General features: G+C 40.2%; 4 protein-coding genes across 9 annotated transcripts; 1 reads left to right on the top strand and 3 right to left on the bottom strand.

The window, feature by feature from the left end:
* Window positions 1-931: 931 nt before the first annotated feature.
* Window positions 932-6,939, bottom strand: samm50 (SAMM50 sorting and assembly machinery component). 2 transcript variants are annotated; one of them, XM_085778364.1, is made up of 15 exons: window positions 6,824-6,939; window positions 5,673-5,783; window positions 5,478-5,579; window positions 5,296-5,383; window positions 4,990-5,096; window positions 4,757-4,887; window positions 3,508-3,595; window positions 3,145-3,273; window positions 2,849-2,920; window positions 2,685-2,771; window positions 2,258-2,328; window positions 1,831-1,898; window positions 1,592-1,738; window positions 1,280-1,421; window positions 932-1,112 (listed from the first exon to the last, which is right to left on the bottom strand). In XM_085778364.1, the coding sequence occupies exons 1-15, from the start codon at window positions 6,842-6,844 to the stop codon at window positions 1,067-1,069; spliced, it is 1,410 nt and encodes a 469-aa protein (XP_085634490.1). In that variant the 5' UTR covers window positions 6,845-6,939; the 3' UTR covers window positions 932-1,066. The 2 variants fall into 2 exon arrangements, with proteins under 2 accessions (XP_085634490.1, XP_085634489.1); XM_085778363.1 differs by having other exon boundaries at window positions 1,592-1,745; window positions 1,829-1,898.
* efcab10 (EF-hand calcium binding domain 10) lies at window positions 6,918-10,227 on the bottom strand. 2 transcript variants are annotated; one of them, XM_085778368.1, is made up of 5 exons: window positions 10,080-10,227; window positions 9,106-9,270; window positions 8,824-8,914; window positions 8,621-8,711; window positions 6,918-7,019 (listed from the first exon to the last, which is right to left on the bottom strand). In XM_085778368.1, the coding sequence occupies exons 1-4, from the start codon at window positions 10,225-10,227 to the stop codon at window positions 8,666-8,668; spliced, it is 450 nt and encodes a 149-aa protein (XP_085634494.1). In that variant the 3' UTR covers window positions 6,918-7,019; window positions 8,621-8,665. The 2 variants fall into 2 exon arrangements, with proteins under 2 accessions (XP_085634494.1, XP_085634493.1); XM_085778367.1 differs by lacking the exon at window positions 6,918-7,019 and having other exon boundaries at window positions 8,532-8,711.
* An 885-nt stretch (window positions 10,228-11,112) lies between these two features.
* On the bottom strand, window positions 11,113-13,213 carry uqcc6 (ubiquinol-cytochrome c reductase complex assembly factor 6). Of its 2 annotated transcripts, none has more exons than XM_085780556.1 (3): window positions 13,063-13,192; window positions 12,542-12,662; window positions 11,113-11,576 (listed from the first exon to the last, which is right to left on the bottom strand). In XM_085780556.1, exons 2-3 carry the CDS (start codon window positions 12,647-12,649, stop codon window positions 11,457-11,459), a joined length of 228 nt encoding a protein of 75 aa, XP_085636682.1. In that variant the 5' UTR covers window positions 12,650-12,662; window positions 13,063-13,192; the 3' UTR covers window positions 11,113-11,456. The 2 variants fall into 2 exon arrangements, with proteins under 2 accessions (XP_085636682.1, XP_085636681.1); XM_085780555.1 differs by having other exon boundaries at window positions 11,130-11,576; window positions 12,542-12,668; window positions 13,068-13,213.
* Window positions 13,214-14,787: 1,574 nt separating this feature from the next.
* tdg.2 (thymine DNA glycosylase, tandem duplicate 2) lies at window positions 14,788-22,035 on the top strand. 3 transcript variants are annotated; one of them, XM_085778373.1, is made up of 11 exons: window positions 14,822-14,910; window positions 15,155-15,222; window positions 16,299-16,654; window positions 18,094-18,293; window positions 18,633-18,702; window positions 19,359-19,494; window positions 19,649-19,731; window positions 19,838-19,932; window positions 20,024-20,195; window positions 20,291-20,447; window positions 21,614-22,035. In XM_085778373.1, exons 2-10 carry the CDS (start codon window positions 15,167-15,169, stop codon window positions 20,395-20,397), a joined length of 1,275 nt encoding a protein of 424 aa, XP_085634499.1. In that variant the 5' UTR covers window positions 14,822-14,910; window positions 15,155-15,166; the 3' UTR covers window positions 20,398-20,447; window positions 21,614-22,035. The 3 variants fall into 3 exon arrangements, with proteins under 3 accessions (XP_085634500.1, XP_085634499.1, XP_085634498.1); XM_085778374.1 differs by lacking the exon at window positions 15,155-15,222 and having other exon boundaries at window positions 14,788-14,910; XM_085778372.1 differs by lacking the exon at window positions 14,822-14,910 and having other exon boundaries at window positions 15,134-15,222.
* The last annotated feature ends 1,117 nt before the right edge of the window (window positions 22,036-23,152 follow it).

The raw sequence follows: 23,152 nt of genomic DNA on the forward strand, positions 1-23,152 counted from the left end.
CAATCGCACACCGCGTCTCGACACACGTGATTATCGTGTGCGCTGTAGTGGCGCGCAGTAAATCTTATGAACGACGACCAACATGTAAACAGTTGTAGGAGTCCGTGGACGGTCCGTCTTCTGCACGTTCACCACAAACACATTTGCTTAGCACAAGTAGGACAGTGAAATTAGGCAATGTCCCATAAACATAATATGGTCATTTTCATTCTGTGAACAACTGTAGTATAATTATAGTGACTTATCCACGATAAATCTTCCAATGAAACCTTCTTATGTTACTGTTTACCACAGTCTATGGTTACTTACGTATTTTTACTTTTGCAAGGCTAGCCAGATAAACACGTACTGCAAAAGTTTGGGCACCCCTGGTCAAAATTTCTGTTAATGTGAACAGTTAAACAAGTGGAAGATGAAATGGTCTCCAAAAGGCATAACGTTAGAAATTACATATACATTTAAACAACATAACTTTGATTTTTTACATTTTCAAAATTACAGAAAAGGACAAGGGCCTGTAGCAAAGGTTTGGGCCCCATGCATAGTCAGTACATAGTAGCCGTCTGGGTGCTGCTTTGTTTCCCCTTTTCACTCTAAAACTTTAGAAAACATAAATAATACACTAAAATATGGCAAAAGGGTGTTTGTTTTTTTGGCGATCATTTCATCTTTCACTTGCTTAACTGTTCACACTAACAGAAACTTTGACCAGGGGTGCCCAAACTTTTGTATGCCACTGTATATGTGCTATACATCTGTGGGAGGCAGATCTGCTGCACAACCCTAATCCCTCTTTCTGCTGAGGACAGTTCTGTATGACTGTTTCTGGACCAATCAGAGCCTCCCCATTGCCTCAAATCTGACCATGAGTAGCCTAGTGTGTTTGACCAGTAACAGCACATGATAACAACAGATACATGAATAAGGAAAGTCAGTGCAAACACTTTTATTGAACCAATGCAGTTTCAGACACAGTTCTGTACAAGCAAATTTCCTTCCAGTTAAATGTTTCTGGCATACAACTGAAGGTGAAGAACAAGGAAGCGCGAATTCTACAAACGTGGAGTCACAGGAACCTGATTCCTGCACCAAACTGAACACCATCACATATCCTGCAAGAGAGAAGAAAACCATCCAAAGTCAATATACTGTATATAATAAAGAACAATCTGGTCCAAAAGTCTCTAGAATGAATGGTTGCAACATGTATGTGAAATGTTCTTGAAGTAAATCTGACAGGTGGTGAAATACAAAAATCCCCCCCCCAAACCAGGCCTACCTGTCCCCACTCTGGACTCCCATGGGAATGCAGTAATTCAGCTCCAGTCTGGCAATGTTTCCCAACCGCAGCACAATACCCAGTCCATATGACCAGCGGATACATTCGGCCAGTTTCTTCAAGTGTGCTTGTGGCCCCTCACCTGAATAAAACACATGACATATACATACAACCAATTAAGCTAAACAACAACAAAAAAAATACCCACAGAAGCACACATCAGTAATTTCTTCTCAAATTTGAGCCAACAAACCAAGTCCAAAGTCCAAAAAAAATTCAAATGTATCTATGTAAAAAAAATACATGACTCACCATAGTTGAGGTTACAAAGGTTTCCTGCGTTGAGGAAGAAGTGTGTTCTAAACAGGTCACCGAACCCCCCCCTGCCTGGTCTGAAGGGGAGAGGGGTGTAGAGATGGAGGCCTCCAGCCCAGTAGGCCTCTCCTCCCAGGTAGTCCCCTGCCATACCAGTAATACCAGCACACAAGCTTTCAATTAACCACCAGACTTTATTCTGCTTACCAAGCCGGTTAGCCAAGTTAGTATCTCACCTTCACTCTGTGGGCCCATACTGTACATACTGAACCCTCTGATGCTGGTTGGGCCACCTAGATAAAACCTAGGACACAAAAACACACAGGTTTGAGTTTTCTGACCCTACAGTTGAAGTTTCTATTTTATGTTGACGGCCAGTCTCATTCAGAGGTTTTCAAACTGTGAGGCACGCCTTCTCTGAGAGATTAGTCTTATCTAAATACATGACTGACATATGCATATTTGTATGTATGTGTTGTGTTTTATGACAGTATCACAGTAATCTAGTGATAATCATGCAATATCATACTTTAAATGATGCTACTTTATAAAAAAAAAAAAACTAAAATACAGACTTAACAAATGTCTCTATTTTGAATAAGGGGGGAGGCCACAATAAAACTTTGAAAAGCTGGGTCTATCTGTTCTGTCTGCTTTCTGTACCTGTCTGCTATGCTTGTTGGCTTGTCACCAATGGGTAGGAGCAAACCACCCCACAATGAGGCAGAAAGGACCTGGAGGGAAAGTGAAAAGGTTTAGTAGAGCTGACTCACACATAATCACAGAGACAGAAAATTGACACAAAGAAGTGCACAGAACTGTTGTATTTAATCAGAATAATTGTTTGCCTGGATATAGAGCTGCAACAGTGTTTTTGTTAATTACCCTGTTACTCAGTTAATGCTGCTGCTTAACTGGGTATATTGCAGTAAATTCATTCTTCATTCCCAGTACTTAATTATTGCACATAAATAAACTGATAGATCTTCCAAATTTTTCTTGTACTCTGGCCCGGTAAAACTGCTTTAAGTTAAACTAAACCTATAGGATAATTTGATAAAAGGCAGAAACATAAAACGTAGAATCTTACTGAGTCCCAGAAGAGTGTTCTGTTGAGCTGGATCTCAAAGTCCTCCTTCAGGAAACTAGCATCCCCGCCAGTGTAACCAGCAAGTTCCTACGCAACCACAACATCAGTGATATTGTTTTCACGCAGCGTTTCAACAAGCTCAGACTCAATGGTGAAGAACAAACCTGATGGATTTTCAACAAGCCGCCTTTCCTCGGAAGAATGGAGGAGTTCCTGGTGTCGATGACCATAGCGTGCTGGAAAAAGAAAATGTCACTGTTCACACAAGTAATAACCAGTTTCCCTCTGAATATTCAGTTTCTTCTCACTTTTCAACATAATTCAAGTCCAGCATTCACATTCCCCAGCACACATTGTTATTGTACTGGCGAAGAAAAACGGGACAACAGGTTTGACAGATAATACAAATACAGTATAAATCCTACAATAAAATATTCAATGTAAAACAGGTGACACATACCGAAAGTGAGGACTTAAGGGAATGGCCGCTCTCCTCCCGGACAGCGAATGAGGCGGTGCGAGCCAGACAGCCCAGCTCCCTCCACACTCCCTCCCACTTCAGGGTTTGGCTGGTTTTCCACACAGGGAACTATGTGTGGTGAGTTAACAATAAGACACCTCGTTATTACAGTACACACCTCATGCAGTAAATGAAAATAAAACATACACTGTAACATTACACATTTTTACTTATAATAACTAGAGAATAAAGGCTCTATAAAATTCTATTTGAAAACTTGTTTTAGCAACAACGTGATTTCATACATTTTCTAATTGAGTGAAATGTTGAAAAATTGTCCCATGAGTAGAAATAAGTATTTACACTCATTTCTGCAGAGACGCCTCGATCCGTCTCCCTCAGCGAACTCCATGGGAACTGACCGGTTACTTTGTAAAGGTTGATGGAGACACTGAAAATGAAAAAAGAAGAGATTTCAATATCCTGCCAGGATTCCTTGTGATGACAAACTACATCCATGAGTGGTGTCCAACCTGTAGGCCCCTGTCCTCTGGTGGACCACCAAGGTATTGCAAGTATGCCAAAAATGATTTGATAAGGAAGATTTACATAAAATGAATGTAATCATAATATATAGGATATTAAAGGAATTCAAGGAGTTATTTTCCCCCAATATCTTTATGGGCTTTGATGTGGGCTGCCCATTCTTTTGATATTTCCAAGTGAGATATGAGTTGTGCTGGAATAGACTGCCTTCTAATTTCTAACTGATGATCCAACTCTTAAAGGTACATTGTGTAGGAATTACTCCAATCTAGCGTTGCAGTTGTATATCGCAAGCAACTCAATTGTATTTTTCATGCTGCATTCACGTGAAATTGGGCAGACGGCAGACGGACGACAGCCGCTGCACGTAACGGCATAAACAAGCCTCTATGTAAACAAGTGGTCCGTCAGCACGAGGCAAAACAATACACGTGACAATATGTTGTCATGGCGATGTGGTATTGTTTATCTGACCCACGTTTTACCAGCTTTCTCTCGACTTCTGTGACTAAAATGACATCTGGTTTGTTACCGACGGCCGTCTGCCCGACTGCAGGTGAATGCAGCATCAGTGTAACGCTCCATTCCTCCTCACTGCGTTACCACGGTGACTTTTCACAGACGCCACCTCCACCTGAGCCGACAGCTCCGGTGTCTCCGCTGAGTTTCCGTGGTTTCCTACCGTCACGCTGCCACTGAGCGTAAAAACATGGCGACACCACATGGCAGCAGCACCGAGCTTACCGTCTCCATGGAGATATGAATGATATGAACGGCTCATTCAGAGCTGAAAGGAACACTTCAGTTTGTTGATGGGGGGATTACTGATTACTGACAAACTTTTGAACGAAATAATCAATTTTCGTGAATAGATAACAGGAGAAGTTACACAATGTCCCTTTAGGCTTACAGTAAGTAGCAGGAGTCCAACCTCAACCACTGTGCTCATGATGGATGATTATGTAACATGAGGACAAAAGAATAAACCAATAAACACACATTCAAACATGTATGGCAGGATTGGATTGTATGAACAAATGTATTCATGAGGCTTTTTGGATCTTACTTGCGCTCAAAGTGTCCAGGTTGGGGTTTGAAGAAAGACAGGCCATAGGAGGTCTCTTTGGTGCCGTAGGAGAACTGGAAAGTGAGTTTCTCTGCACGGCCAAATACATTAGGTAACTTCAAGCCTAGTACCTGGAAATAAAGTTGTGTCAAAGTATGAGACACCTTCATTAAATGACAAAACATGCATGTGGCCTTTCAGTGAAGGCTGACATGAAACATCATAGTGCTCACCATGCTTCCTTCATTGTTCCCAACCATGGTGTTGTAGCTGCCCGTCATCCGCCTCAGTTCAGTGACCTCAAAGGTGACATCGAGGCCGTTAGGAAGAGCATGCTCACCTGGAGACAACAGAAGGCAGAGAGAATATAAAACATACTTTACTGTTAGTTTGAAACAATGTCTCAACTGGTGACAATCATTACTGACCCCATTTCATGCTGCAACACAAAATATTAATCAATATAAGATGTGAATTGATTTGAAAACCGGCATATGCTTGTATGAACATTAGACTGCATCATGACTGATAGTAAGTACCTCGTGAGGTGTCGATGACAACTTCAACTTTCCTGAAGATGCCGAGACGCAGTAGTTTCTGTCGGGCTTCGTGCGACTTTCGCATCACCTGCACCACAAATTAAATCAGGTTTTGATGAAACAACCTGCATTCTAACAGACACACTGAACTCAGTTGATTAAGCGCTGCTGGGTTCACCTACATCAATCAGATTTCTTGCCCGGAATACTTCTGCGATTTCATAAGTTAACAGGTCCTCCTTGGTTCTCCCGAGCCCGTCTATGTGCACTCGTTGAACCACAACCTAAAAAAACAAGAGTGTGTGAGGAACAGGCAACAGGACAGAGAAGAGTCCAAGTGAGAGAGCTGTGGAATAGTTGTCTGAAACAGATCTTACATCCTTATTTTCCAGAACTTCTTGTTTTGGGTCCTGATCGAGCTCTGGAGTGTCGATGTCGTCTGGTTGAACTCCAAGCTCTGGCCCACGCATGGGCAGAGGGTCCAGGCTCTGCAACACAAACATGTAAGTATTTATTACAGTGCTATACCAATTAAAACTGAGTCTACTCCAAGTGCCATTCAAGAGTTTAGAGCTTTATCTAACAGTTATCGTCATTATCAAAGTTTTTGACTATAGACTGATCTCATTATTATTTCCTATATCAATCAATGAATACTTTGTGTCCATCACAGTTCTCTCTCATTAATTGATAAATTGTTTCAGCTCTACAAAAGACCATAGCAGGAAATAGCATGACAGAAAAACAGAGTAAAAAAATTCTGTTTGAATTATTTATCTGTATGATTCATTATTATTTAAACAATTAAAAGAACAGTTTATATTGCCTATGGGCCCATACTGTATAAAAGCTATGTATTTCTAGAAGGCAGGCAAAAGTCCAGTACAGGATGAGTTCAATGCAGTGGTGGAAAGTGACTTGTTACATTTGCCTCCTGCACTGCACCTATTTAAATGAAATGCTGATACTTTATTCATGTACCACGCCTATTTAATGCGACTATCGGTATACAAAATAATCAACAACTAAATGATGACAGTATGCAAAGTGCTGCACATTATCTCCCACCTTTATAAGCTGCTTTCATATCAGCGTGTCAATAATTAATCCAATAATATAATACTTAAATAGAAACGGATAAGTCTTCATCATGAGCGCTCTTGCTGTCAGTTCTATGTTTTGATGTTAACGTGTCTTTTAGCTGTCATGTATTTCTGCACCGCGGCATTGCGCTTACACACTAATGAGAATGAGCCGAACACATGCAGAGAGAGAGAGACTAGTAGACTACTGGTGCCACCTGCATTTCACATTAGTGCGCTGTGCTTTTCTACTGCGTTTACGTTTCATTGTAAAGTTACAGAGTAGCCATGATTAGCAGTGAATTTGCAGAGTTTGCTGTCACAGAGCCTTGGTGCTGTGGAGTGGACAGAGTGGGCCTGTTCTTTAATACTGCACAGCAGCCAGATAACTGAACACACAAAGAGGTCAATGTCACAGCTGACACGGTCACTAGACTCGTCCTTACCCGAGCGTGGACGGTGCCCATGCTGAGCTCCGCAGGGCGCTGTCCCGGTGAAGAAAAAAGGAAACTTTGTATGGACAGAGACAAAACTAGTTTAACCTACAAGTCACCGGGGAAAGGCGAAGAAGTTCCGTAAAAGGAGACGGCCATGTCACTTCCTGACCACGCCCCCTGCCGCGGCGCGTTCAGCACGGCAACGCTGCAAAATGACAATCAATGAGAAGAAAATGAAATAGCTGATCGCCACCATTTACACATTACTACTTCTGTTGGTACAATGTTGCATAAATCATAAATAAAATGTGATACTTCCAGTCTCAATGAACCACATTTATTCAAAATCAAAACATATTAATTGTTTATAAAAACAATGTGTTTTGTAATGGCACAAACCTAGCAGCATTAAAGGGATAGTAGCATTTTTTTAAAAAGTGGGGTTGTATGATCTACAAATAGCCCCTAAGTACTTTAATTGCAGTAGAAGACTCTCTGCACTCCTCCCGTTAGCAACGCCAGCCCATAATAGCCCTGCTCAGAGATTTACAACATACAGTGTTGTGAACAGACCCAACTCACGTATCCCTCCGCCCAGGGTTAGCGCCCACCGATCAGCAGTTGGTTAGGTCCAAATAAAAACTGTGTTTTTCCTGCACTTTGAAGGGCTGGAAAAAATTATATTATAGCGAACAATGGAACTGTGTATTTTTTTTTCACGTAAAACCTCTTTTAGGCCGCGAAAATAGGCTGTTTCTTTTCACAACACTGTATGTTGTAAATCTCTGGGCAGGGCTATTATGGGCTGGCGTTGCTAACAGGAGGAGTGCAGAGAGTCTTCTACTGCAATTAAAGTACTTAGGGGCTATTTGTAGATCATACAACCCCACTTTAAAAAAAAATGCTACTATCCCTTTAACAATCAACACTGAAGCCACTGTGAAGGGTTTCATGATGACCCATTTTTTCCCCCCCTATAAAAAATAAAGAAATTTGAATTTAAAAGAAAATGTAACGATTTGGTGCTTTTGCTCATATTATTTCAGCAGTAGAGGTAACATTTGGATGATTAGTTGAGCAGAAAAATAAATGTGATTGTTTCTGTTTGAGATCTGGGTGAATATGTGTACTTCATATTGAACATACATGTTTTGTGTCAATTTTAAGAAATTTAACAAAACTGTTATTTCTTTAGAATAAAATAAATTACAAAAACCTCAGTTTGTGTTCAGATCATGACTAGTAGATCATTAATTAGATCATTATTAATCGACAGTACAGTGGAGAGAGAGACAGGAAACATGCAGGAAAGGGCTGCCTGATGCGGGATTCAAACCAGGGTGCAGTGTTTTAAATCATTATCATTGAACTGTAAATAAAAGTGAAAACAAAAGAATAACACTTGTGTCTTTGGTAGTCATACAATGGGCATGAACCAAGATGGCATCACTTTATTATTTCTCAGTGTATTTAATCATTAACCTTGTTAGACATTGTGTTGTGTAGTTGTTGCTCATGTTTTCACTGTGAGTGTTTAGGTCTAGAGAGTCATGAGGTCAAAACGGTCCATCAGTGTCTATGTAAGATTAGCAGTCCCAGAGATACCGTAATCATTTAGAATAAAACTAACAGTTTTTCAGTATTTTATTTTTCATTAAAAAGGGAAACTCATTAGAACTGGATTGCAAAGCATTAATGAGTTTGTGGCAAAAAAAACCACCACATTGTCTTGACATCTGTCTAAAAAGAATGGTCAGTACTTTCTTAAAACTGAATCCCAGCTGTTTCAGGCAGTTTAATAATAACGTTTGTATAAAATGTGCTCGTTTGACCGAATGCAGTACTCCAAGTTCACCATTGTGCGTATGTTGCTGAGCATCTCTGCAGGCCTTCCATCCTGTAATAACAAAATGAGAAACCAATTAAATAATTTCATTACATAATGGATTTTGAAATGCTTGCGAACATTGCCTTTGTTGTGCTGTTTTGATTTTACAAGCTGTACTTACGCCTCTGTTTTGAAAGTCTCATGGGATATTCTGTCTTCATTTGCACCTTGAGGACATGCGTTGAAGTTTTTTATGCCCAGAGTGGTCAGAGCTGAGGGGAAAAAGACCGGGAGAGTTATTCTATTGTTCCACAGATGAATTAATGAGTTAATAGGCTACTACATGTGAAACTGTCATATTGTAAGAATAAATACAATGCTGTCAATACGTGGGATTGAACACAGTAATGTTTCCATTAGTGATATCGTGTGCAGTCTAAATCTGTCTATGTCCTGTACTCACCGTGCTTGTATTGTGCCAATGTGATGTGTTTCTGATTAGCAGGGTCCAGTATGCCAAACACTGCATCCAGATTGGAGGTGTCAAACAAATTTGGCCCTTTCTGAAAACTCTGTTGCGAAATCTTCAGTTTTTCCAGCTGCTCAACCAGGAACTCTCTGGGCTTCTCTGAATGAGACAATCAATCAATCAATCAATCACTAATACCACAGTTATAGAGGTTAAAATATTGATTGTTTCAGTGCTCTAGTCCAGTGGTTCCCAACCTTTTTTGGCTCGTGACCCCATTTTGACATCACAAATTTCTGGCGACTCTGTGATCACGGCTGTCAATCAAGATGCGTCAGCTCAGATATTTTTATATGCTGCATTTTATTTGATTTTTCAAGAAAGTGAAAGTATAGAATATTGTTTAAGATTGTGTGTGGTGTTTTTAATCATAATTTTAAAAAGAATAATATTTAGTTTTAAAAATATATTTTTATTGGTTTCTTTTATCAATTACTAGCCATTTCTGGTGACCCCATTTGAATTCCAGGCGACCCCACGTGGGGTCCCGACCCCAAGGTTGAGAAACACTGCTAGTCTAGTGAATGTTTGAAGGAAGTTTTGGAACAATAGCAAGAGAGCAGTAACTAATGTGAGTGACTGAAGAAAAAACAAATGATTTCATTTATATCTGTCATCACTGTGAACCTGCCACTGTTGGTAACAGTAATAGTAAGTAACAGAAAAGTAACTTCAAACTGTCAAATAACACCATGTCGTCTTGTGAGTTGTAACGTTACTTCGTGGTGCTGTTGACGTGCACAGATCCAGTCCAGCACAGAGAGGGTTGACAGAGATGATGACAAGACTGAACTTGTGACTGAAAAGCTAACTAATAATGCCTTCCCGTTGTAAGCTAGCAGTTGCCTTTCTAAAAAAACGAGTCATTTTTCAGCGCAGCGTGATAAACCTGATGGGTGGACTCTAACCGGGTCTGTAGAAGAACAGCATGCTGGTCAGGTTCTCCATCAGCTCCGGTATTTTGTGTTTTTTCAGATATTCATCAGCGTCCTGTTCTCTCGGCGTCGCCATCTCCATCTCTGCACATTTGTTTAAACTTGTTGCTAGGATACGCATCCACCGGCTGCGCACGCACGCACGTCTTTTTTTTCTTTTTACAGAGAAAATACTTTATCAACTTAAAATTTACATTCCAACATTTGTTTCTCGAGTGGCTCCTTGTCTATTTCAAATTTCAACTCTGAATGAAACAGCTGAGTTAGCCTACTGTTTATACTACTCTAAAACTTCCATTTACACATTTATTTCTCATTTAAAGTGTTCAATTAATTGCCATCATGGTTCCTTTCTACATCAGCCAACCAAACTACACAAAATTTAAACAAAACGACAGATAATCTTGCCATTATTAGCTCACAATAAGTGTCCAGCTCTAAAACCAAGTCATTGTACAGTCAAAACCGTCTTTGGTACAGTGAATAAAGGTGTAGTCTGTGTTGTTGATGTTGCTCCAGTCTCTGGACTCCCCTCGTGGACATGCGCTGTGGACAGACTGGGATTGACGGCTTGTTTTCACAATCTGTGACAGGTTGCATTGAAATGCCCATGCAGTGTGAACAATATTCACCTGGTGGCTTGAAATGGCATTTAATTTCATCATATAGGCTATTATTATTATTATTCATGTAAGCTGCCATATGACATGTTTTACTTCTTTGTATTGTGTTGTTGCTGTGAGGTGCTTTACCTTTGTACACAGAACTTTTTTGTCACTGACTTGTCCTAACTTCTTTGGGACAGCTATTTCATGCCACTTTCTTAGTAAATGTTGCTGCTCAGTGGTGTAAATGTTTAATTTATAACATTGTGAGATTTGGGGGAATCATGAGTGGTTATGGGACAAATATATTGATAAAAGACAGATGTCCTCATAGCTGCATGCTGCTACAATCGGTGTGTTATCAGCAATTAATGAAATGTTAACATATGTTATAAATTAACTTTTTATTCTTCTTTTTTTTACCAGGTTGGTCAGTTTTTATACATCAAGATAGTTTAGTTTGGTATATTTTATTTAAAATATGTTTTGAACCATCAACTTCAGCACGTTTGCTGTGTATTGATGAAGCGTTCTCTTTTACATATTTCACCAGACAGTCCTTACACAGATGCACACACATTCAAAAAGGATGAGATATATCCTGGAAGGCCAAGTACCGATGACGTAGCGTCTGATTCTCCTGTTCCTTTTAGAGCCAGAAGATATCCATTCACTCTCTCTCTGGGAAATTACTCTACTCGCAGGGACGCATCAGTGTCTGTCATTCAGGATGTATCATTCCACATCAGTCCACCTTTTGTTCTGCTTTAAACTTCTGAAATGCAGCAACAGCTTCCTCTCTGGCTTTGTAGCCCAGCAGCTCTGTCTTGAGCTCCCCAGGCCTCGGTGGGACCTCTGGTATACTCTGAAAGAACAACAAGCACCGTCACACACACAATAACAAACTGAGAATTTTTCAAATTAAGATTTTCTATAGAATTACCGCCACAAATAAACAATTAAATATTTTTAACATTAACCACTCTCCATTATGTAAATGTTGCAATGAAGAAGTGGAGGATCAGTTACATTTATTCTTTTATTGTACACATGTAGTCAGACTTTGGTTAGATATTCAAAAGTGGCTAAGACCCAAAAATATTCACTTCGAATTTACACTATTAAATATTTTGTTGGGAGTACTGGAGATAAACTGCCCACAGATTGTGAACACGATCATCCTTTTGGGAAAAATATTTATTTTTAAGACCCAAACAAAAACACTTTTGAATTTGGGTTTTTTTTTAGAAATAAAGTGCGACGCCAATTTCTTTTTGAAAAAATGATCGCATCCAATCAAGACAAGATAGAAAACAAAAAATGGGAAAAACTTACTTTTGAGTGAAGGTATACTAAGTAGTTACTGTTAATTTAATTTTAGTAGTTTCACATCCTTTTTTTGTTGTAGTTTTGTTCTTTAGTTTAGTTTAGTTTTATTTTCTTGTGCGTGTTTTTATTTTTATTTTTTTTTTAAATTTTTTCTGTCCTGTTTTGGTCATGTCTTTGTTGTGTTGTTGAGTCTGCTCTGTCTTTTGTCTTCTGTCTGTTTGTTTATTGGTCAGTGTATTGTCGGTTTATACATTGTATATGCCTGTTCCCATTAAAAAAAAATAACAAACTGATTCTGTATAGTGGTTTGTAATTTTACCATATTTTCAGCTGATGACTAGAGACATTATGGTGAATGCACATCATAAGGATGTGTCACCTTATGCAAAGACATACACCATGTTTGATAACAGTAGCAGCACACAGTGTTGTTGTCTGTACAAAACTGGAACATTTACAGACAACAAACGGGGGCCACTTGGGAAAGATTTAGTCCCTTACCAGGTCTGGCAGGTAGTACTGATGGACCACCTGCGCCCCCAGAAACATAGACAGTACACTGGCCCCAAACATCCTCAGGTACCGAGGCCATGACACACCGGCTGGCATCTTCACACACTCCCTGAGCCTGGAAAAGAGAGAAAGAGATCAGTAAACACAACTGTGAGTCAAATAGAAATATACAGTCTTTGTCTGCTCTCCCTTTTCATTTGGTTCCAACCCCTTTCTTGCTAATATTGTGTAACAAATGTCGAAGTAATGCCACATGATCAGGAGATAATAATCTGCAGCTATCGTGGATCATGGGTTACATTTTAGGGTTTCTGGCTGAGAAAAGATAAGGATTTTAATAACAAACTTTTTAGGATTGTAAAGCAGCTGTACAGTGAATGCATCCACTGACAGGCTGTTTGTTATTAGCTCTGATCATAAGAGCTATCTGGAATGAAAGTTTTGGGGGAAAAAACAGACAACGGCAGCAGAGCGACAGAAATCATGAAGTTGAAGTGATATTTTAAGACCTTACCTCGTTTATTTCACTGTCATTTAATCAAACATCCGCAAGCTGAGGTTGATTTTCACCATTTTGAACAGAAAGTGTCATGCAGGTCATGCCGTTTAGCTAACACGAAGATGCATTTATACGGCAGGAGGTGTCACTCTGCCTTTCTTTGTGACACCACCAACGAATCTGTTTACCCTCGTCAGTTTATGAATTTGTTGGCTCCGCTTTTGTGAATGTATCCTTTGAAATGGATTTTAATTATTTCAAAGCGTCATTGCTAACCCCAAAAAATCGCAATTTTCTAGCATAACATTTTGTCTTCATTTTACAATAGAATACAATAGAATTTTTATTTTTTTTATTTTTTTTAGTGCACAGCTCAAGCCGCAAGCTGCAAGCTGCACACTGTGTGTTGTGCCAGTTGAAGGCAGATCAACCAGAGCAGTTACAAAGCAAAGGTAAACAATGGTCTCGAGTCGAGGGCCCATATGTGGGATTTTCACGATTTCGCAGTCGTCCAGTTTTTACAGCGGAGTGATGCTCTTCACAAAACTACACCGTCCACCATCTGCAATCTTCTTCAGCAGTATGAATCCATGCTGGTGCTGTCAGACCTACAGCTCCTTCTGCCATCTAGCGGTAGCTATGCCAGACTTCCCCATTCAGTATTTTCGTGAGTGTTATTGTTTTGATAAATACAATATCTGTACTGATTTACTAACTTTTTTTTTTTTAATTCAAAACTTTGTTTCACAATACAAAAAGAGTTTTTCATGGTAAAATGCAATTAATAAAGCACATACGCCAGGGGGAATTTATAAGTTTACAAAAAAAAATTCAAGTTTTCACATATATTGATCTTGTCTTAATCGCTTTCTGGTTGTTTGAAAATTTGATGGAGGTTATGTATTGCTTGAGCTCACCGTTAAAAGCAGTAAAGGAAGTTTTTTTTTTTTAATGAACTTACATCTGTGAATATGAAATTTTGCCATTAAAATAATAAGGTTGATAATAAAAGTTATGTTAGATTTTTCCTTGTTTTTTTTTTCAGGTCAGGGAGCCCAAACAGAATTCCTCCAAAACAAAATAAAATCACCATCAACATTGATAGCAACAAAATTACAAATATCTCTCCATAGTTTTTGCACAATAGGGCAGAGCCAAAACAAATGGGTCACAGTTTCAGCATGTACAGAACAGAAAGTACAATTTACTTTTTTTTAATTATTTTATTTTATTTTTTTATTAGAAATACAAATCTTACAAGCAGCAAATTTCAGTATAAAATACATTTTGAAACTGAGCTTAACATGTCAGCATTTCAATAAAGATTTAACACAGTAACAGATGGAACAGGAAAGCCATAAAATAAAATAAAATAAAATAATAATAAAATAAAATAAAATATATATATAAAAATTATAATTTGAGGTAAAAATTCAAATAAATAGATATTTGATACAAAGAACATAAATTAAAATTTACAAATATAGGACATTAGGATCATATACAGCATACCTAACCTCACATTAGTTTTCTGGGGTCTGATGAAGGGAGAGATCAAATAAATGTTGATATAAACATTGTGCATTCTTGGACATAATGTTTTTGAGTGAAAGTACAATTTACTAACATTTTATCGACGGTAAAATGTTTTATTTGTCCGTGCATCGTGGCTGAGCTTCTACCAGGGCCGGCCGCTGGCTTCTCCCTCCCGGCCAGAGGGGGCAGCACCGCTTCAGTCCGCCGCAGCAAGAAGAGACGTCGACCGACCGACGTCGACCGTTTAAATGGTCTTTGTTATGGGAGAGTTCCCAGCCCCCCGTCTGCTTATCTGAAAACTAAAGAGCAAAATGTATGACAGGTATGTTAGTTTACTCATATATGTTTCATCCCCGTCTCGGTCACCTGCGCGCTGACCGCAGCTGTAGCACCGGGTCCTGGACCGGGTCCTGCCGGGAGTTTAGTGCTGGTTAGAGCCTCGACCTTCCTGTCTTCCTCTTTGTGGCAGCTCTGTATTGTATGTGTCTTAATCTCCACACAGCTCATGTTCCCAGTGTGTCTCAATGTATCTGACACTGCGATAAATGTGAATGTATTCAAATAAGTCAACAGTTAAGATGGAGGAAAACCAGTACACATCACTGACGGTTCCTACGGATTATTTTCAGCAGTGGTGAGTTGGTGTTGGAGGTGGCAGGTCCTGGGTTTTCATTTTCATGCATGGGATGGAGAGATTAAATATCATTTTACCAGCGATATTGTAAACATATGCGTGTACTCCATATATCTAGGCTTGTAGCAAGTGATAGTGCAATAAAGATGGGAATAGTCTGATAGTTTTATTCTGAGGAGCCCTGAGTTACTGTCCTGGTATGCAGCAATTAATGTTACAATTTCAAAAACAGGTGATCCATGGATGACAGCAAAGAATAGGAAAAAGAATCAGCAGCTATTCATTATCAATAGTTAAAATTTTCATGCAATAATACCAATCACTGGCTGGTTTAAGCCATTATTTGATACAAATTGAATATGTTTGGGGTCTGGATCATTGGTTGTTTTCAAGGAAACGTTGTGTTGTGCTGTTTTTCACTAATTTGTGACTATTAGCAACTAAAATATGGAGAAAATCAGAAGCAGGTCAATCAGAAATGAAGATAAGTTTAGTTGTGGCGCTAATGAAAACTTACCGCTGGTCTCACAGATTCATAGACGTTACTTTACACCATCACTTGCCACAGGCTTAATAAATGCTCCTGCACTGGCTCCTACTCAGCCTGTTTTTCCAACTGTAGTGTGTATACACACCCCAAAATACTCCTCACATGTCTGATTTGTGGTTCACTTCATATCAGTCACAGTGTTGATGCAAATCTTATTGACTGTTTGTGTATCTTCATTCCATGCTAGATATTTAGTTACTGAGGTAAAAGCGCAGATTTAGTCTGACAAAGACCTACTGTCCTGTATGTGTGGATGTTACAATTACATGTTGTTTGAAATAGATCAGATGTCGTCTGATAAACAGGTCTTCATCAGCATGTTTGTTTGCAAGCGTTGTGTCTTCTAAGTTTTCCTCACCCACTCCACACACCGCATTGAACACCAGACACGATTTATTTCTTTTCTTGCTGTCGTCGCGGGTCGCATTCATTGTCTCTTTCTCGCCTTCCTCTCCCTTTCCTCTTTAACCTTCTCCTTCCTCCTCATCTTCTCCTCTTCTCTCATCCCCCGCTTCCTGGTTCCCAGGTACCAGTCCAGTCAGCAGAACCCCCAGGCCCAGCATGTGATGCCGTATCACAGCATGGGCCACTACCTGGAAGATCCCAGAGATGAGCCCGTCATGGCCGAGCTGTCGGTCCACCGGGAACAGCCTCTTCCCCAGGAACCTTTTTACCAGAACTACCCTGCAGCCCCAAATCACTACCAGGAGCCCATGTACCAGCAGAACATCAGGGGGCGGGAGCAGCAACTGCATCAGCAACATCAGCATCAACAGCTGCAGCAGCATCATTACACAGTCCTGCAACCTCAGCATCACCATAAAATGCAGCAGCAGGAGCCGTACGTCCAGCTGCAGCCTCAGCCTGCTGGGCCGCCGCTAGGTATGGATCTAACTGTCCCTCACACCGAAGTACACCGAAGCAGAGTGGCAAGCTTCTCTCTTTAGATTGATAGTGATAGTGTGAGTTGTTTGAGATGTTTTCACCAGGTCCAGGACCATACCAGTGTAGACACAGGATGAAGCAGTTTCACATGAAAGATCTGTGACTCACCAGGGCTCCAGTCTGCCCCTAAATGGAGGCGTTTCGCCCCTAAAATTTGAGACATTGCAAGTAAATTTTTCATCTACATGCGCATGTGCATCCAGTAAATTGGCTGTTTTTTTTAACACTGGTGCAACATGGAAGGGGCAACTCAAAGAATCTGGAATCTGTCATTACAGGTGGCAGGCACAGTGTGTGTGAGGATCATGAATGAAAAGAAATGTCAATATTTGCTTTGTTTTCTAAAATGTTTAAAGGGACATTGTGTAACTTCTCCTGTTATCTATTCACGAAAATTGATTATTTGGTTCAAAAGTCTGTTTTTCATTAATCAGTAATCCCCCCATCAACAAAGTGAAGTGTTCCTTTCAGCTCTGAATGAGCCGTTCATATCATTCATATCTCCATGGAGACGGTAAGCTCGGTGCTGCTGCCATGTGGTGTCGCCATGTTTTTACGTTCAGTGGCAGCGTGACGGTAGGAAACCACGGAAACTCAGCGGAGACACCGGAGCTGTCGGCTCAGGTCCAGGTGGCGCCGCGTCTGTGAAAAGTCACCGCGGTAACGCAGTGAGGAGGAATGGAGCGTTACACTGATGCTGCATTCACCTGCAGTCGGGCAGACGGCCGTCGCTAACAAACCAGATGTCATTTTAGTGAATAGATAACAGGAGAAGTTACACAATGTCCCTTTAACACTGGTGAAACATGGAAAGGGCAACTCAAAGAATCTGGAATCTGTTATTACAGGTGGCAGGCACAGTGTGTGTGAGTGTGCTTTGTTTTCTAAAATGTTGAAGTTAGGGACCACTGTGCTCCTTGTAAATAAAGTTAGTCAGCGCCCTGCTCACTGTGTTACAGTTACAGTTGTAAAAATTTATAAATATGTCAAATGTATTAGGAAAAATTCAGCTTAAAACTGGATAAGGTCATATTGACACTGACTTATACATACTTATACATTTGTAACATTACTGACAGGTGACCAAATTAACTAATGGAATGAAGTCGTGAAGATTTCCGTAGGTTTGAGAATTTTGAGCTATAACAATGAAATAATATGATAGTGTTAGACCCAGTAGTGTTTCTGTCTGCACCAATAAAGTGTGAAATATGCTTCAAATTTCTCCTAGGAACTCCTACAAAAGTTTTGGAGTCATGCCTTCACCGCTTCTCTGTGTTTTCTCTATTGACAGTAACATTGTTGTGGATTTCTGGTTGAATGTATTTGTAGTAGTAGCTGTGATACATCAACACCTTCTTCCTCTCTTGCCCTAGCTGCGACACCAGTGAAGAAGAAGCGAGGGCGGCCTCCTAAGCACCAAGCGGAGGAGGGCATGACGCAGGAGGAGGAGGACGAGGCCGAGGCCGCCAAGAAAGCCAAGCGGATTCTCAACCGCTTCAACGGCATGTCGGTGGCTGAGGTCATGGCCAAAACCCTCCCAGACGTCATCACCTACAATCTTGACATTTTGATAGTGAGTTATTTCCTGGTGGCCCATTAAGAACTGAGATTGATTGATTGGTTGATTGATTGGTTGATTGGTTGATTGATTGATTGATTGGTTGATTGATTGGTTGGTTGGTTGGTTGGTTGGTTGGTTGGTTGGTTGGTTGGTTGGTTGGTTGGTTGGTTGGTTGGTTGGTTGATTGATTGGTGTGGATAACCAGTGGGTTGATGATGTTGTTCCACAAGGAAAGCTGACACATTTTAAAAACACTTTACACGCAATGTATCAACGGTGTGAAATTTCAGCAACATGAAATTGTAGTTCTTGGGTCTGTTGCCATGGTAACCCCTTCATGTTTCTCCTCAGATTGGAATTAACCCAGGACTATTGTCAGCCTTCAAAGGACGCCATTACCCAAACCCAGGAAACCATTTCTGTATGTTGAAATTCCATTTCATTACTGACTACAGTGTCCATTACTCCACCCTGCTGGACGCAGCAGTGGCTCCATCATCAGCAACGTTTTGTTGTACTGTTCAGATTTGTTCAATCTCATAACTTCAAATGCAAGTAGAAATCCCATCATGCGGATATGACGCAACAGAACTTTACCACTTTAAATCCAATGTATTGTTGCAGCCATAAAAATGGTGTCTTGGGTTTGAATTGAGTAGTTTTTGTTCACTTCTGATTTTATAATGGGTCAGTAAAAGGCAACACCAACCATTTAGGTGAAGCTCTGACAGAACATTTGCTTTCACACTGTTTTATTTCTCTTTCATCTTATACAGTTTTCTTTTGATTCCCCTGCATGGATTGTGCACTTCTTTTAATCATTCTTGTGCGTTTGAGGCAGCCAAACACTTTTTGTTACTGATGCTGTCAGTGATTGTACCTTCACCTCAGCAGTTCATGTTTCAGGACAACAAACCTTCTCTCATCCAGCAGTGTGGGCCAGTATGGTCCTGTAGATTCAATGCTCAATGTTTCAATGCAGAGCTAGTTTATGTCCATTTGTTTTGAAGTTTTTACATTTGCTTGTTCATCGCCACTTGTCCAAATAAAACTCTTCAACTCTTCTGTCGTCTGCAGGGAAATGTCTGTTCCTCTCTGGTCTGACCGACGAGCAGCTCAACTACATGCACGATCAGAGCCTGCCGGAGAAGTACAGCATCGGCTTCACCAACATGGTGGAACGGACCACACCTGGCAGCAAGGACCTCTCCAGGTGAGAATAAAAAATACAATGAGAAATGATGACATACATTTATTGAAGCATTTTTCAGAATGATTCAGAAGACTGAACTCTAAGACCGTCAACACTGAGGCTGTAATCTAGTGTGAACTGACTAGATCTTACTGGTTTTATGTTTTTGTTCCAGTAAGGAGATTCGTGAAGGAGGCCGACAATTACTTGACAAACTGCAGAAGTACAAGCCTTTAATAGCAGCTTTTAATGGGAAAGGTAAAAATATGAAAACATTTTAGTCCATATCTGCTGGATATGTTTACACAGAGTATCCATAAAGCTATTTGATATGTTTAACAGTGTATTTATATGTTTTTTTCAGGTATTTATGAAATCTTCTGCAAAGAGACATTTGGTGTGAAGGCAAAGAATCTGGAGTTTGGTCTGCAGCCCTACAAAATCCCAGAGACTGAAACTGTATGAAGTCACATTACTTACACATTACTCCTTGAAATATATTCAGCAACACAAGCAACAGCCCTCACAGCATGCTTCCTATCTCACCCAGGTGTGCTACCTGATGCCCTCATCAAGCCCTCGCTGTGCCCAGTTCCCCCGTGCGCAGGACAAGGTGCATTTCTACATCAAGCTGAAGGAACTGAGGGACCAGATGAAGGGCCTGGTACCCAACCCCGAGGTGGCGGAGACCGAGTACTCCTTCGACCTGCAGCTGGCTAAAGGTAAAACACTGGAGTCAGAGACTAACCTGCTCATCCAGACACATTTCTGTCTGGGGAGAAAGATTTAACCCCTTCCCAATGGTTTTCCTGTGCAGAGGACGCAAAGAGGATGGCAATCAAAGAAGAGCAGGTGGATCCAGAGTATGAAAGCTGTAGCAGTCTCCACGACAACACGAGACAAAGCAGCAACGTCACCAACTGAAAGAAACCGAAGAGGAGAGAAGAACCAGGCCCGTCTACTGTAGCACACAGGTACTGCACTTATCCCAGAGGTGTCATCCAAGTACTGACAGGTAACAAGTGGTGGAGGAAGTATTCAGAACTTTTACTGAGTTCAACTCATTCAAGTCAAAGTTAAGTAAATGTACAAATGTGTTACTAGTAAAATATACTTTAAGTATAAAAGTAATATATACAGCCACAGTGTTCTCTATCAGGTCACCGTTATATTGGTTAATCATTTTTGATTCATTTACATGTGAACCCCATCTTAAAGGAATAGTTCACCAAAAAATGAAATTCAGTCATTATTGACTCACCCCCATGCTGATGAATACTCCGGAGTAGTTTTTTATTCTTCAAGGTGCATCTCGGGAGGCCGGTTCGTAGTCCAACGAAAACTTTATATGAGAGTAATAGCGCCCAACACATTAAGTCCACAAAACGACACGAAAACCATGTAATATTCCTCCTTATTGCTCGTCCACTGCAATCCAAGTGTCCTGAAGGGATATAGTCCAGAGTTTACTCGAAACAATGTCATTTAGGACATTTTTACAGCCTAAACAGTCCTGTATTGAATTTGACTGGGGCGCAGGTCCAGTCATGCAGACCTGAATGACTTTGTTTCGGGTAAACTCTGGACTATATCCCTTCAGGACACTTTGATTGCAGCGGACGAGCAGTATGGAGGAATATTAAACGGTTTTTGTGTAGTTTTATGGACGTTTTTGTGTCGGGCGCGATTACTCTCATATAAAGTTTTCGTTGAGTCAATAATGACTGAATTTCTTTTTTTTTTGGTGAACTATTCCTTGCAGGAGAACTCATTTGATATACTTCCTGGTATACTGGGGTAACTGAACTGTATAACAGGGCCTTGTGCATATTTAAAATAGGAAGCAAAATAAGTAGTAATTACAGCCATTGGATAAATGCTGCAGATTATAATCTAAAAAGATTTGTACCTATAGTTCAACGATAATGAGTGACTTCCCACCACGGTGACTGATTACCTATCTTAAGCACAACATAAGTCTTACTTGTTTTGTTTTTGTACTGACAATCAAGAAGGTATCAATTCATTAGTGAATCTCATAACTCATGGCTTGCTTTGAAAAATGTAAATGATACAAAGATTTAGTGATGTTCTGCAAAGCAGTGTAATCCATATTTATTTTCACCGTGGTATCTTGCAGAAATGGACATTGTAAGCCGGTCAGTGGAGAACACGACACAGACAGAACCACTACGGCCGGAGACCTTCACCCTGCAGATAGCGGCTGTACTGGCAACACGATGCATCAGTGAGAGCAGGCAACCCACTGATGACACCACAAAAGAAGAAGACTCACACTGTTCCTGAGGCTCTGCAATGTAACGCACAAGAAAGAAAGTGCTGACAACAGTTACATTTTCTAACTCTCAAACGGACTGCATGTTTTTGGTGTTATTTTTTATCACTATTTATTGCATTTTGTAAGGTACGTGTATGTCCAGTGACTTATTTTTGTATTTTGAAAGAATGACATTTTATGATTTATCAGCTGTATAAATACGTAATTGTACTCTGGAATTTCTAATCTATAATTGCAGTTATTAAATCTCTTCTAAAGCTGCTGTATTTATCGTCTGATAGCTGCAGTGTATATAACGCACACACAACACATCACAAATGTGTGTTGCTTGAGTTATTTTCATGATTCACTCCCTTAATGAAATTATTTTCTTCCCAGCAGCCCTCTGTTCAGTTTACTGTTTTATCTATAGTCTGTAGGTGGGCTATACCCTAGACAGGTCACCACTCTGTTACAGGGCTACATATAGAGATGAACACCCCACACACTCACATTCACACCTATGGACAATTAAGAGTCACCAATCAACCTACAGTGGTGTGCATGTTTCTGGACTGTGAGACGAAGCTGGAGAATCTGGAGAGAACCCACACAGACACGAGGAGAACACCCAGATCTGGAAATGGAAACCAGTTGAATCCAACCTTGCTAAGAGGCAATAGTGCCATCCCATCCACCACACCACTGTGCCACCAGAGTTTCCTGCCACAGTTTTGAATATTTAGTGTGCTGTGTACAGCAGACATACACCAACATTGACAAGTTAGAAAGAAAAACAGCCATTAAAATCACAAAGAAGCTTGGTTTTCTTTTAAACACTATTTTTCACTTGTGTTATCTTTATAATCATAGTTGTAGTTAAGAAAAATCAATACAGTACAGGTCAATTCAACTGGCCCAACGGAACCTTTTACCAGTGTTAGAAGCCAACACAAAGCCAAATAGTTGAATAGTAAATATATATAGGCATCCTGACTTGAAGTAATTTCATATTGTTACAAATAAAAGGCACTTACTGTGTATTAGACAGATAAACAGTATGGTTTTGGGGATTGTAAAATGAAAAGTGCATGTTATTGCAACATTGATACAATGGTCTGTGTTCCCATCTAATAATTGTCGCATTAGGCAAATAGTGACATACTCATGGATGTATAGATCCATGGAAATACTGCACCAAGCCAAAGACGGTTTATAAACCAAGACCTTTCATGACGAGTTAGCTTCCTGTATGCATGTCACGTGGGCTTCTGCACGGCCACGCCCCTGTAGAGAGACCAGAGGCAGCTTGGAGTGTATTGATTCCTATGGGACAATTTAATGTGAACACCGATTATGGTCGGGCCTTTCTCCCCACGGTCACTGAAGCAAATTTTGGAC

This window comes from Trachurus japonicus, chromosome 6, assembly GCF_045865225.1.
Source record: "Trachurus japonicus isolate A0001 chromosome 6, Traja_1.0".
NCBI classification, from domain to species: Eukaryota; Metazoa; Chordata; class Actinopteri; order Carangiformes; family Carangidae; genus Trachurus; species Trachurus japonicus.